This window comes from Sus scrofa, chromosome 8, assembly GCF_054392235.1.
Source record: "Sus scrofa isolate SSC_HxYL_T2T_F1_AM1 chromosome 8, Sscrofa_HxYL_maternal_Yorkshire_Landrace_v2.0, whole genome shotgun sequence".
In the NCBI taxonomy this organism is placed as follows: domain Eukaryota; kingdom Metazoa; phylum Chordata; class Mammalia; order Artiodactyla; family Suidae; genus Sus; species Sus scrofa.
Window position 1 is genome coordinate 32,624,313 of NC_139390.1, and position 12,645 is coordinate 32,636,957.

The 12,645-nt window shown below is 41.9% G+C and overlaps 1 protein-coding gene across 50 annotated transcripts in view; it reads left to right on the forward strand.

The window, feature by feature from the left end:
• The window catches only part of LIMCH1 (LIM and calponin homology domains 1), a 357,562-nt gene that overhangs the window by 267,892 nt on the left and 77,025 nt on the right, over positions 1-12,645 (forward strand). For 43 of the 50 annotated variants that reach the window (XM_084971785.1, XM_084971792.1, XM_084971804.1 and 40 more), the window contains one exon: positions 4,888-5,140. In XM_084971785.1, coding sequence (XP_084827911.1) covers positions 4,888-5,140 — 253 coding nt within the window. Of the gene's footprint in view, positions 1-4,887; positions 5,141-6,427; positions 6,695-12,645 lie in introns of all 50 variants that reach the window. The other 7 variants (XM_084971777.1, XM_084971782.1, XM_084971778.1 and 4 more) reach the window with 1 other exon arrangement.

Consider the following 12,645-nt stretch of genomic DNA (forward strand, 5'->3'; position numbering starts at 1 on the left):
GGCCCTGAATTAATGACTTGACCCCTGGTATCTCGTGCAATCCTCAGCACAGATTATGAGATACTCAGTATTTTACTTAGTCCTTCCATAGCGCTGTGAAACACTCCTTATCCGTATTTTACAGATGGATCTTAGAGAGGCTAAGTAATCTTCCTAACATAGTTTAGTGCCCCAAATCACTGTCAGTAAGTGCTGTCACAATCTTGGCCTCAAGAAGTGTGGGTCCAAAGCTTATACCCTTGAGCTTAATTTACCCACACTTTTTTGTTTGCCTAATAGATTTTTCAAATTCTAGAACAACTGAACTAATGCTTTTGTTTAGTACTTAAACTTTCCAACAAATAGATTAGCCTCGGGGCCACATCGTATGTGACTCCAAAAGAATTCTATGGTGCATTGTGAACTGCTTGAAAAACATTTCTAAAATTTTACATGACATCTTAAGTACCACCCACAGTATTAGAGGTTACAATACCAACTGCATGACCTAATGGAGCTTTAAGCTAAGGGAAAGGGAGGTTTTTACTTTTATGAAACATGTCTTCACCAAACGATTTCATCCATATAATGTTGATTGTTTTAAAATGTTTTATTGTCTCGTCCTAGTTTTTCATAGCTGGCAATATCGATCCTTTATTCTGTCACCTGCTTCAAGGGACTCAGAGTTTATACTGAGCCACATCTTGAAGGGATTTGAGATGGTAATTACTAATATTGTACTAATGTGCGCTGGAGGCACAGTTTTGTTTGCAGCAATTAAGATTGATAAGCTAACATCTTTTCATAAGTTTTTTCCATAAAAGAAAAACATGAAACTGAGCTTCACAAAACACCATCCATGAAAGTATCTTTTTTTTTTTTTTTTTTACTTGCTAGAATTTTTAATGTTTTGAATTTTCTTTTTTTCATGAAAGTCTCTTAACTCACAGATTTCACCATCACCAATCAGCCTGATGCCTTCAGGCTTTTGTTCCTGTAAACTAATCAAGACCTAATGAGGTTTTAAAGAAAAACAACACTTTAAAAATATCCGTCTTAAAAAGTGTGGTACCAAAAAAAAAAAAAAAAAAAAAGTGTGGTACAATTTTACCCAAAGAGAGGTTGTAGTTCATTAGAGTTTATGGTCTATTTTTTAAGGGGTGATAATTGAGAAGATTGCTAGTCCTAAGAAACACTTCCAAAGTTAGAAGAACTTTTTTTGGGGGGGGTGGTGGTTCTTGAAAATTTATTTCCTAGGGTTCACAATCAACTAGGAAAAGTCTTACCATGAAATTCTCCAACTTCACATTGGGTCAGTACGGATAGTTTTCATGTTATTGCTATTGAGGCCCACTCATCCATGGAATAGGGGCAGTTAAGAGCTGCACTCCTAAGAGGTGCCATGATTCTATGCGTGGGACACAAGAGCCACCCGGTAAGGTGGCTGTAGGTCCCCAGAGCCAATCCATCTTACTAGATAGGGGCCCGGTCCCTCTCTCACCATCACTGCCATTTCCTCTGAGGCCACTGATGGGCTTCACTGAAGAGGAAATACAAAACCTTCCACTCAGGCGCTTTTTCAAATTACGAACATATTTTTTAAATATTTTGTTAAAGGGATATTCTTATCTTTTGCAATATTTTTTTTAGGGCCACACCTGCAGCATACGGAGGTTCCAGGCTAGGGGTCCAATCAGAGCTGTAGCTGCTGGCCTACACCACAGCCGCAGCAACGTGGGATCTGAGCCACATTTGCAACCTACACCACAGCTCACGGCAAGGCTGTATCCTTAACCCACTGAGCGAGGCCAGGGATCAAACTCACGTCCTCATGGATACTAGTTGGGTTTGTTAACCACTGAGCCACGACAGGAACTCCCAGGATATACTTATCTTTTAAATAAAAGATGAGTTAAGGGAGAGAAGTAGGGAATGAGAGAAATCAAAGTGCTAGAGGAAGATGAAAAAGCAAAGGGTCGGTGGTGTGTATGGCAAACATACATTTAAAAAAGAAGAGCTGCTAGTTGCTGGAAGGGAGAGAAGCGATGAGTAGAGGAAGGGAAGGATCAGACTTTGATAAAAAGATGTTGCTGTCATCATCACATGCAAAGTTGGGCATAGATGGACTAGCCACCCTAGTACATTTTCATGTTTTCTGGATGAAGTCAAGTCAAAATCTTTTGAAGTCTTGGCTTGAAATGAGGCATTCTAACACTTATGGAAAGTGTACCGTGTCAACCACCATCTAGCTGCTTTATGCCCTCTCATTCAATCCTCACAACAATTTACCAGAGTTGTATTAGTGGTCCTTGTTTCCACTAAGGACCCTGAGGTGCAGAGGGCTTACATTTTGCAAACTCACACAGCTAATAGATGATGGAGCTGCAATTAGGTCTTTGAGTCCAGAAGGTTGCATTTCTCTCAACTGAGACCTCAGGCCACTGGCAAATTAACTCTTCTTGAAATGTCTGTTGGAGACGTTCATCACAGGGCAGTTGGGGCAGTGGGGGGAGGGGGGCGAGAAAGGTGATCTATTTGTGTTGACCTTTTTTGGACTCTCACTCAGTATGCTTTGGAGAAAGTGTTTTTAGATATTGTACCAAAGTAAGTTTCATAGATAATAGGATTTTAGAACAGAGGAAACAGAGGCAGCTCTAATCCCTGCTAAACCTTCATCGTGGATTGAAAAATCATTTTCTCCCATTCATTTATACAACAAAGTACAGGGCTTCCCTTGTCAGGATGCTTTGCGCAAAGGCCATTTATCTAAGCGCAGCCTGTCACAAAGGAAGGAACTATTTATTCTCTGTTTATGCCCAAAGTTAGGAAATGGCAGCAGTGCACCTGAGGATGATGCCATCCTTTTAGCAAAGTCTGATCCTTCCTTCGCCCAGGGTTACATCCCTCTCCCTTCCAACAACTAGGGGTCTTTCTTAGGCTGGAATCTAAAGGACAGAAATTGGAGTCCCAAGCTATTACTTATTAGCCATGGAGAAGGGACTCTTTGGGTCTCTCTGGGCCTCTGTTTCCAATTCTGTAAAATGGGGATAATATCAAGTGGGGAAACAAATCCAGACGCTTGGCAAGGTAAGATAGTATGAGTGTTTGTTAGAAAGCCATTCGCAGGGGACTCTAAATATTTTATGATGACCCTGAGACAGATATACTTGATCAAAGGCTTAGGGATAGAAAGGGAGCTAAGTTATGAATCAAAAACCGACAAGTAATGAAATGGTCAAAACTTCAGAAGGGCGCCTGAAAGCAAGTGGCATGAATAATTCATAAACTGAATATTTCATCTGCAACAATGAACAACTTGTTTATGTTCAAGGCTTTTAACTTTTACCATCTTTTAAAAGTCCTTAAATCATTGAATCTCCAGAGGAGGTCATTTCATTCCTTCTTTTAGAGAAAAGGACAGGCAAGGGTCTTAGAGACAAGCCTAGGAGCGCACAGCTCATTTGTGACAGATCCAGAACTATTAGGACATAAAGAATAGCATGCACTTGTTAAGCGCTTACTTGGAGCCAAGTACGGTACCAGTAGTCTACATGTGTCCAGTCCTCCTAGCAGCCCTACGAAGTAGGTGGTATCACTTTCCTCACTTTATATTGGAAAACTGAGGCTTGAAGTGGTAAAGTGACAAATGCCAAAGTAGCATAGCTAGTGAGTGGCAGAGCTCAAAATAAATAGATCTGACTTAACCCCCCCCGCACCCCCGTGCCCCGCGCTGCCCATTCTGCTCAGCAGCTCCGTCTCTCGACTTGGATTTTAAGATTCTTTTCACAAGTGTCAAGAGATCAATTTCTTTTTGACTTGTACTTTAAGGTTCTTTTCACAAGTGTAAAGAGATCAATTTCTTTTTGCTATCAACAGAGTGGAATAAGCTATTCAGAACGCTCTCATTGATTAAGAGTTTTTAACCACCATTGAGATAGTGGCTGCCTCTAACGGTGGTGTGTGTTTTCATGGATCTTTAAAGAGATGAAACTCGGGAAACAAGGGTACAATATAATAATGGGGGCTATTCCTCAACAAAAGACTGCTGTTGGTAGCCCTGAATTCCTTTACATTCCAGCCAAATTAATTCATTGACTCATCAGATCATTTGAAGATACCCACTGTGTGCAAAGACACCGTGATAAGTACTGGGGAGGATATAATGCCCTTGTTCTCAAAATACAAGGTAGAAAGCAAAATGTATCAGAAGAAAAAATAGATCATCGGGCCATAATGTTCACAGGAAAAAAAGATTGCCTCTACCTATGGGTCCCAGGAAGGGCTCCGAAGTAGAGGAATATGCATTTATTATAACTTGCACCATTTCCTGGAAGGCAAACCCTTGGTATAATCCATACTGATCATCTTTGTGAATTACTATGGCTCTTATATTGTCTGTGCTCCTTGATGAGAACTAATATTCTCCAGGTGTTTTGTGAGTTGGTTAAATACACCTCAAAGACAAAGGATCATAAATCCTTCATAATTCTTATGTGTCAGAATCCCTAGCACAGTGTAAGACATGCAACAACAGGTGCTGGGTAAAAACTTCGTTGGTAAATTTATGTGTTTTTTTTTTTTTTTTTTTTTCTTTTGAGAGTTGCAGAATCTGAGCAGGCATATAGTTGGATTGCAAACGTGTTGTCAATTGCAACACTCAGCTACAGTTACGCTTACTTCTATTTTTTTTTTTTCATTTGACTTTTTTTTTTGTCCTGATTAGGATTGAGAGCTTTTCCCAGAGTGGGCTAATTTAGACTGATACTTTAGATTGGTTGAGTGAATAACTTAAGGAAGTAATCCCCGAAACCCACAGATTTAACCACATCCCCGGTACAGCATACTTGCCAATGGGAACTTTATTGCGAGTCCAGCACACTTTCTCAGCACCCATCCTTCTCTTCCCAGGGAGAGGCAGCGACTCTGAATCCGACTTGCCCCATCGGAAGCTGCCAGATGTGAAGAAGGATGACATGTCTGCGAGGCGGACTTCCCACGGTGAGCCGAAATCAGCAGTGCCTTTTAACCAGTACCTCCCCAACAAAAGCAACCAGACAGCCTATGTCCCCGCGCCTCTGAGAAAGAAGAAAGCTGAACGAGAGGAATATCGGAAGAGCTGGAGTACCGCCACCTCCCCCCTGGGTGGGGAGAGGCCCTTCAGGTAAGGCCTGGGCTGCGCTGCCCCCAACCCTGGCTGGTGGTACTACGGGACCCACAGCCCCTGGCCACAGATGAGCTCCACGAGCCACTTTAGACCTCTGATGTCGGGGGACAGATGGGGGCAAGACAGATCTTGGGGGAGAGATTGTCATGATAGACTGTAAGCTTCATGAAGGCGCCCGGAACAGTGCCTGGCACACAGTAGGTGTTCAACAAATACTGGTCTAACAAGCAGATCTTTGAAACCAGCTTTACTGGCAGGACGCTGAGAATAGATCTGCCATTCATGTCCTTCTCTGGAGACTGACTCCCACTCCTGTTAGATTAGGTGCAGTAAGACTTTATCCAGATGCAAACTGATCTACATACAAGCTCAAGCATTGTGTAAGAGAGGCATGGATGGTTAGTAGATGCAAACTATTGCATTTGGAGTGGATATGTGATGAGGTCCTGCTGTATAGCACAGGGAACGCTATCCATTCACGTGTGATGGAACATGATGGAGAATAATGTGAGGAAAAGAATATATATATATATATACGACTGGGTCACTTTGCTGTACAGCAGAAATCGACAGATCATTGTAAATCAACTATAATTTTTAAAAATCTTAACTAAAAAAAGTCACATGGAAAAACAGTTGTGATGAAATGGAAGAAACATTGGACTTATCTCTGTAGAGAAACAAGCCGTCTTTCCCCTAATCTCTGATTGTGTTTTCACATTTATGCATTCATTTATTCAGTGGATAGGTATTTATTGATATCTGCTATGTGCTTGGTGCTATCTCTTAGGTTTTGGGGACCCAATGACAAATAGAATCCCTGCCTTCAAGAACCTTATAGTCCAAAAAAAAAAAAAAAAGAAAAGAAAAGAAACTTACAACCTGGTCTAATTCTTTCAGCAAAACCACCCCGATCATGGCATGGTTATTCTTTATAGTCTATCTTTATTATCTATGATTTTTCCCATTAAATAAACCTTGTATTATACGTTTTCATTATTGAACAAAACGTGAATTTTACCGTCCTATCAGGAAAAAGTTTTTGCCTTTCAATGTCAATTTCGAAAAGCCTCTTTAATCAATATCGAGTTTATGATGCATCGTATTAATTAGCAAATGGCAGTATTTAATTTCCTTCCCATTAATTACCAGGCTCATATTGCATGCTATGACTTTTTGTTTTAAGTGGAAGTAATATCAGAATGACCAGGCCATCGATGACATGTGATCTGCTCCTCAGCCCAGTCGGTTAGTTTGGTCAATTTATGTTGTCCAACTCACTAGCTATCCTGAAACAATAGAGGAAGAGGGAAGTGAAGTGGGGTCTTCTTGTGAAGAGGACCCCGTTGGCCAAATGGACCCCCGTGGGAAGCCTCCTGATGGTGGGTTAGAACTCTCCCCCAGCCGTGGTAAGGAACAGCCTCCTCCAGAGGGGGCCACGGTGGCAGCAGCTCCCAAGGCTGAAGAAAAAGATGCTGTTGAAATCCAAAAGCGGAGAAGGCTAGAGCAAGCTGGAATCAAGGTCATGCCAGCAGCACAGCGCTTTGCCAGGTTAGCTCTGCAGGCCGAGGGCTGGCCTGGCTGGCTTTATGCATGCCTAGGGGTGTGGAATCTGGCTGATGTGATGGCGTTTCCATCTTGTTTTCCCACTTCCTGCTTTATCCGTTGCATCGTTATTTCCTACCTGGAGCAAATCGAAACAGCTAATAGTCCTTGCCTTGGGGCCTGTCTGCTGCGTATTTGGTTATTTTAAATGGAGGTGAAGAGTGAGCTTCATGCTGCTTGAGCAGACCTTGTCCTGGTCAGTGTGGATGGTTAGGCACCTGTGGGCTGCAGGATTGACCGAGTAATAACATCTGATTTTTCAATTGTTTATGGCTTGTTAATTTTCACACTACTCCTAAATGGCTCTCACTTTACACATCACTGGAAAATAGTGCCTTTGGAATGGGGAACACTCTCTTGAGAAAGAGTGGCTGACTTACAAAAATCCACCTAATTCGTTGTTCCAAAGGAGCAGTAAGGTCAGGTGTATTTGACTCATTTTCTCAAGCATGTTGATTCGAAAACAAAGAATGGAGTAATTACTTCTCTTAATTGTAACAAAGGCACTAGTATTCAGTCCCGGTCGCTTCATATTACAGGTGAGATGGAGACCTTCAACAAATGAAGTCCCAGAAAATGAGAGTTCCACAGTTTGTGGAGTGTTTGGGGAAGCTGATTCGTTTTTCTCATGGAATAACCGCAAAGATCCTAACAAATCATAGTGACACAAAAATTTATTGGATAAGGTGAAATTCACAACAGTTTGGCAATTGAATTCTCTTGCCACTTGCTGTTTTATTTAATCCTAAAAGGCAGGTGATATACCCATTTTCAAGCCAAGTAAAGTGAGGATCAGAGAAAGTAAGTCTTGACGGTCTCAGAGCTGGTTACTGACCACAGAACTTAACGAAATGTTCTGCCTCCAACGCACTTAATGAAATGTCTTCCATTCCTCTGTACAACTCCATGTGTGGTGATTGCTGTGGACCAGGTCTTCACCGAAAGTTCCAGCACTGACTTATATGGATGGAATGCCAGAGTAGCTTTGTATTGATGCAACACTAAAGATACACTTCCTCCTGTCAGTGGTACCCCACCGAGAGGCATGTCTGCCCTAAACATGTACATGCTTCTAGAAAACGCTAACATAAAACCAGGCCTGTGTTATAAGCAATTCTCTGGTTTTCTGAAATAATGAAGGGTAATATCATAGAATCTTAAAATCAGAAATAAATCCAGATAACCTTTAAATTTTGGTTCAGAAACCTTGTCAGAAACATGCTTTTGCAACATCATGCGAGCATCTACTTGTATCAAAGACCAGACTAGACACAGAGAATACAAAAATGAAATATGTCCCCTCGCCATTTTTTTCAGATTTTTTCCTGCTTCTGTCTTTAAGCCCAGAGCACAATAGAAGTAGGCAGTAGATGACACAGATAAGAGTATGAATTTACAAGAAATTTTAATCTTAATATTCTTGACACATGTACCTTCATTTTCATCACAACTATGAAATCTTTAACTAAAATTAACCAAAGATACCATCATCTTTATGGTGTATTTTTTTTCAAATTGCCAATCTGCTTGATTTTTTAAAATCTCATTTTGAAAAATGGATTTTTCCATGATTACCTATGCTGTTGGATGTCATAGCATATGTATTGGCTTCTCAAGATTCTTCTATAAATTCCCTCATATCCTTTGCCATTTATTCTTTCCTTTAAAGAAATTGCTTTACTGTGGTAAGAACACTTGGATGGAATCTACACTCTAAACAAACATTTAATACAATACAGTGTTCTTCATTACAGGTGCAATGTTGTATGCCAAATCTCTAGGATTTATTCATCCTGCTCAACTGAAACTTTGTTGATGAGCAATCCCTAATTTGCCCTGCCTCAGCCCCTGGCAGCCACCGTGCCACTTTTCAATTCTATGGGTTTGACTATTTTAGCTACTTCATATAGGTGGAATCATGCAGTAGTTTTCTTTCTGTGACTGGCTTATTTCACTTAGTTTAAAGTCCTCAAGTTTCATCCACATTTTCACATATGACAAAATGTACTTCTTTTTTAAGGCTGAATAATATTCCTGTGTGTGTGTGTGTGTGTGTGTATTATCTCAAATTACCCTTATCCATTCATCCCTTGATAGACATTTAGGTTGTTTCCACAGTCTGGCTTTTGTGAATAATGATGCAGTGAAATGGGAGTGCTAAGATTTCTTTGGGGTCCTGGTTTCAATTATTGCGGCTATATACCCAGACATGGAATTGCTGGATCACATAGTGGTTCTGTTTTTAATTTTTTGAGGAACCTTTGTATTATCTTTAGAGCATCCAAAGAAGCTGGGGGAGGTGATTGGGGAGAAACTTTGAGAGAATTCAGCACACCCAGGAATTGTGGTACCGTAGAAAAAAAGAAGAGCCTGGGCAAAGGCTGGCGATTCCACGGGCACACTATGCCTCCTCAGTAACTGGGAAGCTTATTTTCTAATAGAGCAGTGAAGTCTTTTATGCCAACTTCCATTCTATGGACAAACACAGGAGTTCCCCTTGTGGCTCAGTGGTTAATGAATCTGACTAGGAACCATGAGGTTTTGGGTTTGATTCCTGGCCTCACTCAGTGGGTTAAGGATCCAGCGTTGCCGTGAGCTGTGGTGGAGGTTGCAGATGTGGCTCGGATCTCACGTTGCTGTGGCTCTGGTGAAGGCCAGCAGCTACAGCTCCAATTAGACCCCTAGCCTGGGAACTTCCATATGCCTTGGGTGCGGCCCTAGAAAAGACAAAAAACAAAAGCACACACAAAAAACTCCCATAGAATCATGGTTAGTCTACAGATGTAAGTCTAGTTGATGAATAGCATGTTTCTATGCTAATTCTTCTCCTGTCCATATTCCTGTTATCTGGCTTCATTTTTGCCATGTTTTGTCTAAGTTAGCTATACTAAGTGGAAATGTGCAGGTCAGCGAATGTCTGCACCTTGGAGCTACGGACTTAGCATTTAAAGTGGAGTTTAGAGAGTTCCCGCTGTTGCACAGTGGGATCAGTGGCATCTTGGGAGTACTGGGACACAAGTTCCAATCCCCTGCCGGGCACAGTGCATTTAGGATCTGGTGTTGCCACAGTTGCTGCTTGAGTCGAGACTGTGGCTCAGATCTGATCCCTGGCCTGGGAACTCCATACGCTGAGGGGAGACCAAAAAAAAAAAAAAAAAAAAAAATGGATAGAATGTATGTTCCCAGCGAATGTTCCCAATATCGACAAAACACAGCTGCTCCAAACACCCAGAATTCATTTGTTAGACAGATTTTTCAGCTGCTAGGTCTCTCATAAAAGCTTATACAGACCATGCTACTAGCTTGTCTGTGTCCTTGTTGCTGACTTTGTGCAGCCCACAACAGAGCCGAGAATCATTCTAAGTTTATCCACATTCAGGGTCCTGCTTTTAATGTGGCAGAAATTCACATAACTGGAATGAAATGCATATCATGAAGAAGAAAAGGATTCTTGGTGCCTGGAAAATTAAAATGTAAAACACTTAAATATGCCAATGTCTCTCTCTCTCTTTTTTTTTTTGCTTTTTAGGGCCGTGCCTGCCACATATGGAAGTTCCCAGGCTAGGGGTCTAATCAGAGCTACAGCTGCCAGCCTACGCCAGAGCCACAGCAACGCAGGATCCGAGCTGCATCTGCGACTTCCACCACAGCTCACGGCAACGCTGGATCCTTAACCCACTGAACAAGGCCAGGGGTTGAACCTGCAACCTCATGGTTCCTAGTCGGATTCGTTTCCACTGTGCCACGACAGGAACTCCTGCCAATGTCTCTTAAAGCATTTGAACCTCAGTCTCCTCTCTTTGCCATCCAGATGAATTCTGGCCACCACATCCCGAAACCCAACAAGGGGCCCCAGGATACTTCCTGTGGTCCATTTCTTAGCCTGGAAAGTGTGTGTTTGCAGAGATGGTGAGAGTACAAGGCATAGGTGAGAAAGGGGGCATGTGAGTGACGAGGAAGGCTTTACTCCTGTAGGCTGGTTTTTTGTTGCTGTTTCCCAAGTATCCTCAAAGGCCTCCTTGAATTATTTTTAATACAATATGTAAGAAGGAGCAAAAGTGCGCGTTATTCCATTGTCACATGAGAAATCCCAAACTTTCTATCAAAGAAGATATTAGGAGGTACCTTAGCACCAAGGGACAGAAATAGCTCTTCTTCATAAATACGTGGAGTTAATATTTATTAGAGTTGCCACTGAAGTCAGAAGTGCAGGAACGACTTTTCCTTCTATTTTCGTTTATGATGAAGCTAGCTTAATTACCGCTCCCCCCCTCAAATATGGGACTCGGCCAAAGAAGCCAACATTTCTGTGTTTAAGAGGATAAAATAAGAACCAAGATTCCCTTCCCCTGAATTAAAATGCCACGGAGATTTGAGTTCTCTGACTTGGTGTTTCCCATTGGAGAAGTAAACTTTTTCTTGGGCTGAATTATAGGTTTCACGTGATTGGACTTCTTTTCTAATTGTTTTCATATGTTTCAGCACTCAGTCTTTTCTGCTAGTCTGTGGATCTTCTCAAGCACATAGTAATTAATTACAGAGGGAGAAAGAAACCCTCCAAGGAACAATAGACATTTTAGACATCTTTAGAGGAAGAGCAGATCCAGCCAAGTGCCAGACACGTATTCTTCACCCTCTGTCCTTACCAGATGTCTGTGTCGCTAACATTGCTGAACAGAGTCTTGGGGATCCGGGTCCAGGCAGACGTGTCACTTGCATGAACCTTTGGGACTCTGGATGTAGCTGCCTTGTTTGGACCCTGAGTGAACAGGGAGCTTTCTGGTGTTGCCTGTGACATTCCCAGGGGGCCTAACAGGCTTTTCTGGAGAGCCCGGTTTCTTTCAATAGAACAAACTGCCTGCCAGTCTGAGATGGCTGCCTGTGTGTTGCCAAGTAAAAAGGGGGTGAAAGAAAATGCCAGCTCCTCCTTAGTTTTAAATCATTATCTCATTTGCTTTGAAATAGATAAGCCTTGGAAACTTTGAGACAAGAGTTTTTCTTTCCGCTCACCTGCTCAGAGCCCACAGTCCCTCCTACCAAGATAGCCTTACTTGTCTTAGGACAGGGTTGCCAGGGTGGAAGCAGGGCTGGGCATTTCTCATTTCACAGTGGACTATATTCTTTCTAAGTAAAGCAGCGAGCTGTGCCCACTGGGCAACTTCCTCTTCCTAAGACAACTCATCTTTGAATGACTCAGACAAAATAAAAGTGCCAAACCTCCCCAGGAATATCAAACCAGCCAGCCAGGGTCTGCCACTTAAATTTACTTGCTTCACGTAAGTTCAGATGACCGGAACTAGAAACCTCAACATTCCCTTCTGCAAAGGGAATGACTAATCTTACAGGGTCGTCATAAAAGTTTTAGTGTATCTGGAATATATTAGCTGTTCAGAGAGTTGTAATTATTGAAAAATAAAGTGGACTATCCTGAAGCTTCGCAGTAGGCTGCCCTTCAGGTTGTTGAAAGGAAAAAGAAAAGTACATTATAAAAGTCATTTAAATATTTTGCTTACTAGACACCTGTGTACACACTCCTACATATCTGCCTTATTCACATTATTCATTACTTCATCACCAATAGTGCCAGCCCAGAATTTGTATCATTATATTTTTTCTCTGAGTCTGCCTTGAAGCTCTGAATTTACAGGATTCCGGCAATTAGCAGAAAATCAGTCCTCATGATCGTTTTTCAAGTGGGCAGGGAGTGGCTTCAAGTGGCCAATGATATGGAAAGATTTCTTCACCACCACCCCCTTTTTAAGTCCACATATCTAAATTGAGATCACTTGAAACCAGTCCTGCCAGGCTGGGCATTTAGCCTAAAAAGAAACACCCCAGGGAGTTTGTAGCCTGGCTGGACTGCCATGATGTAGAAGGCGCTAGATTCTCCCTGCTCA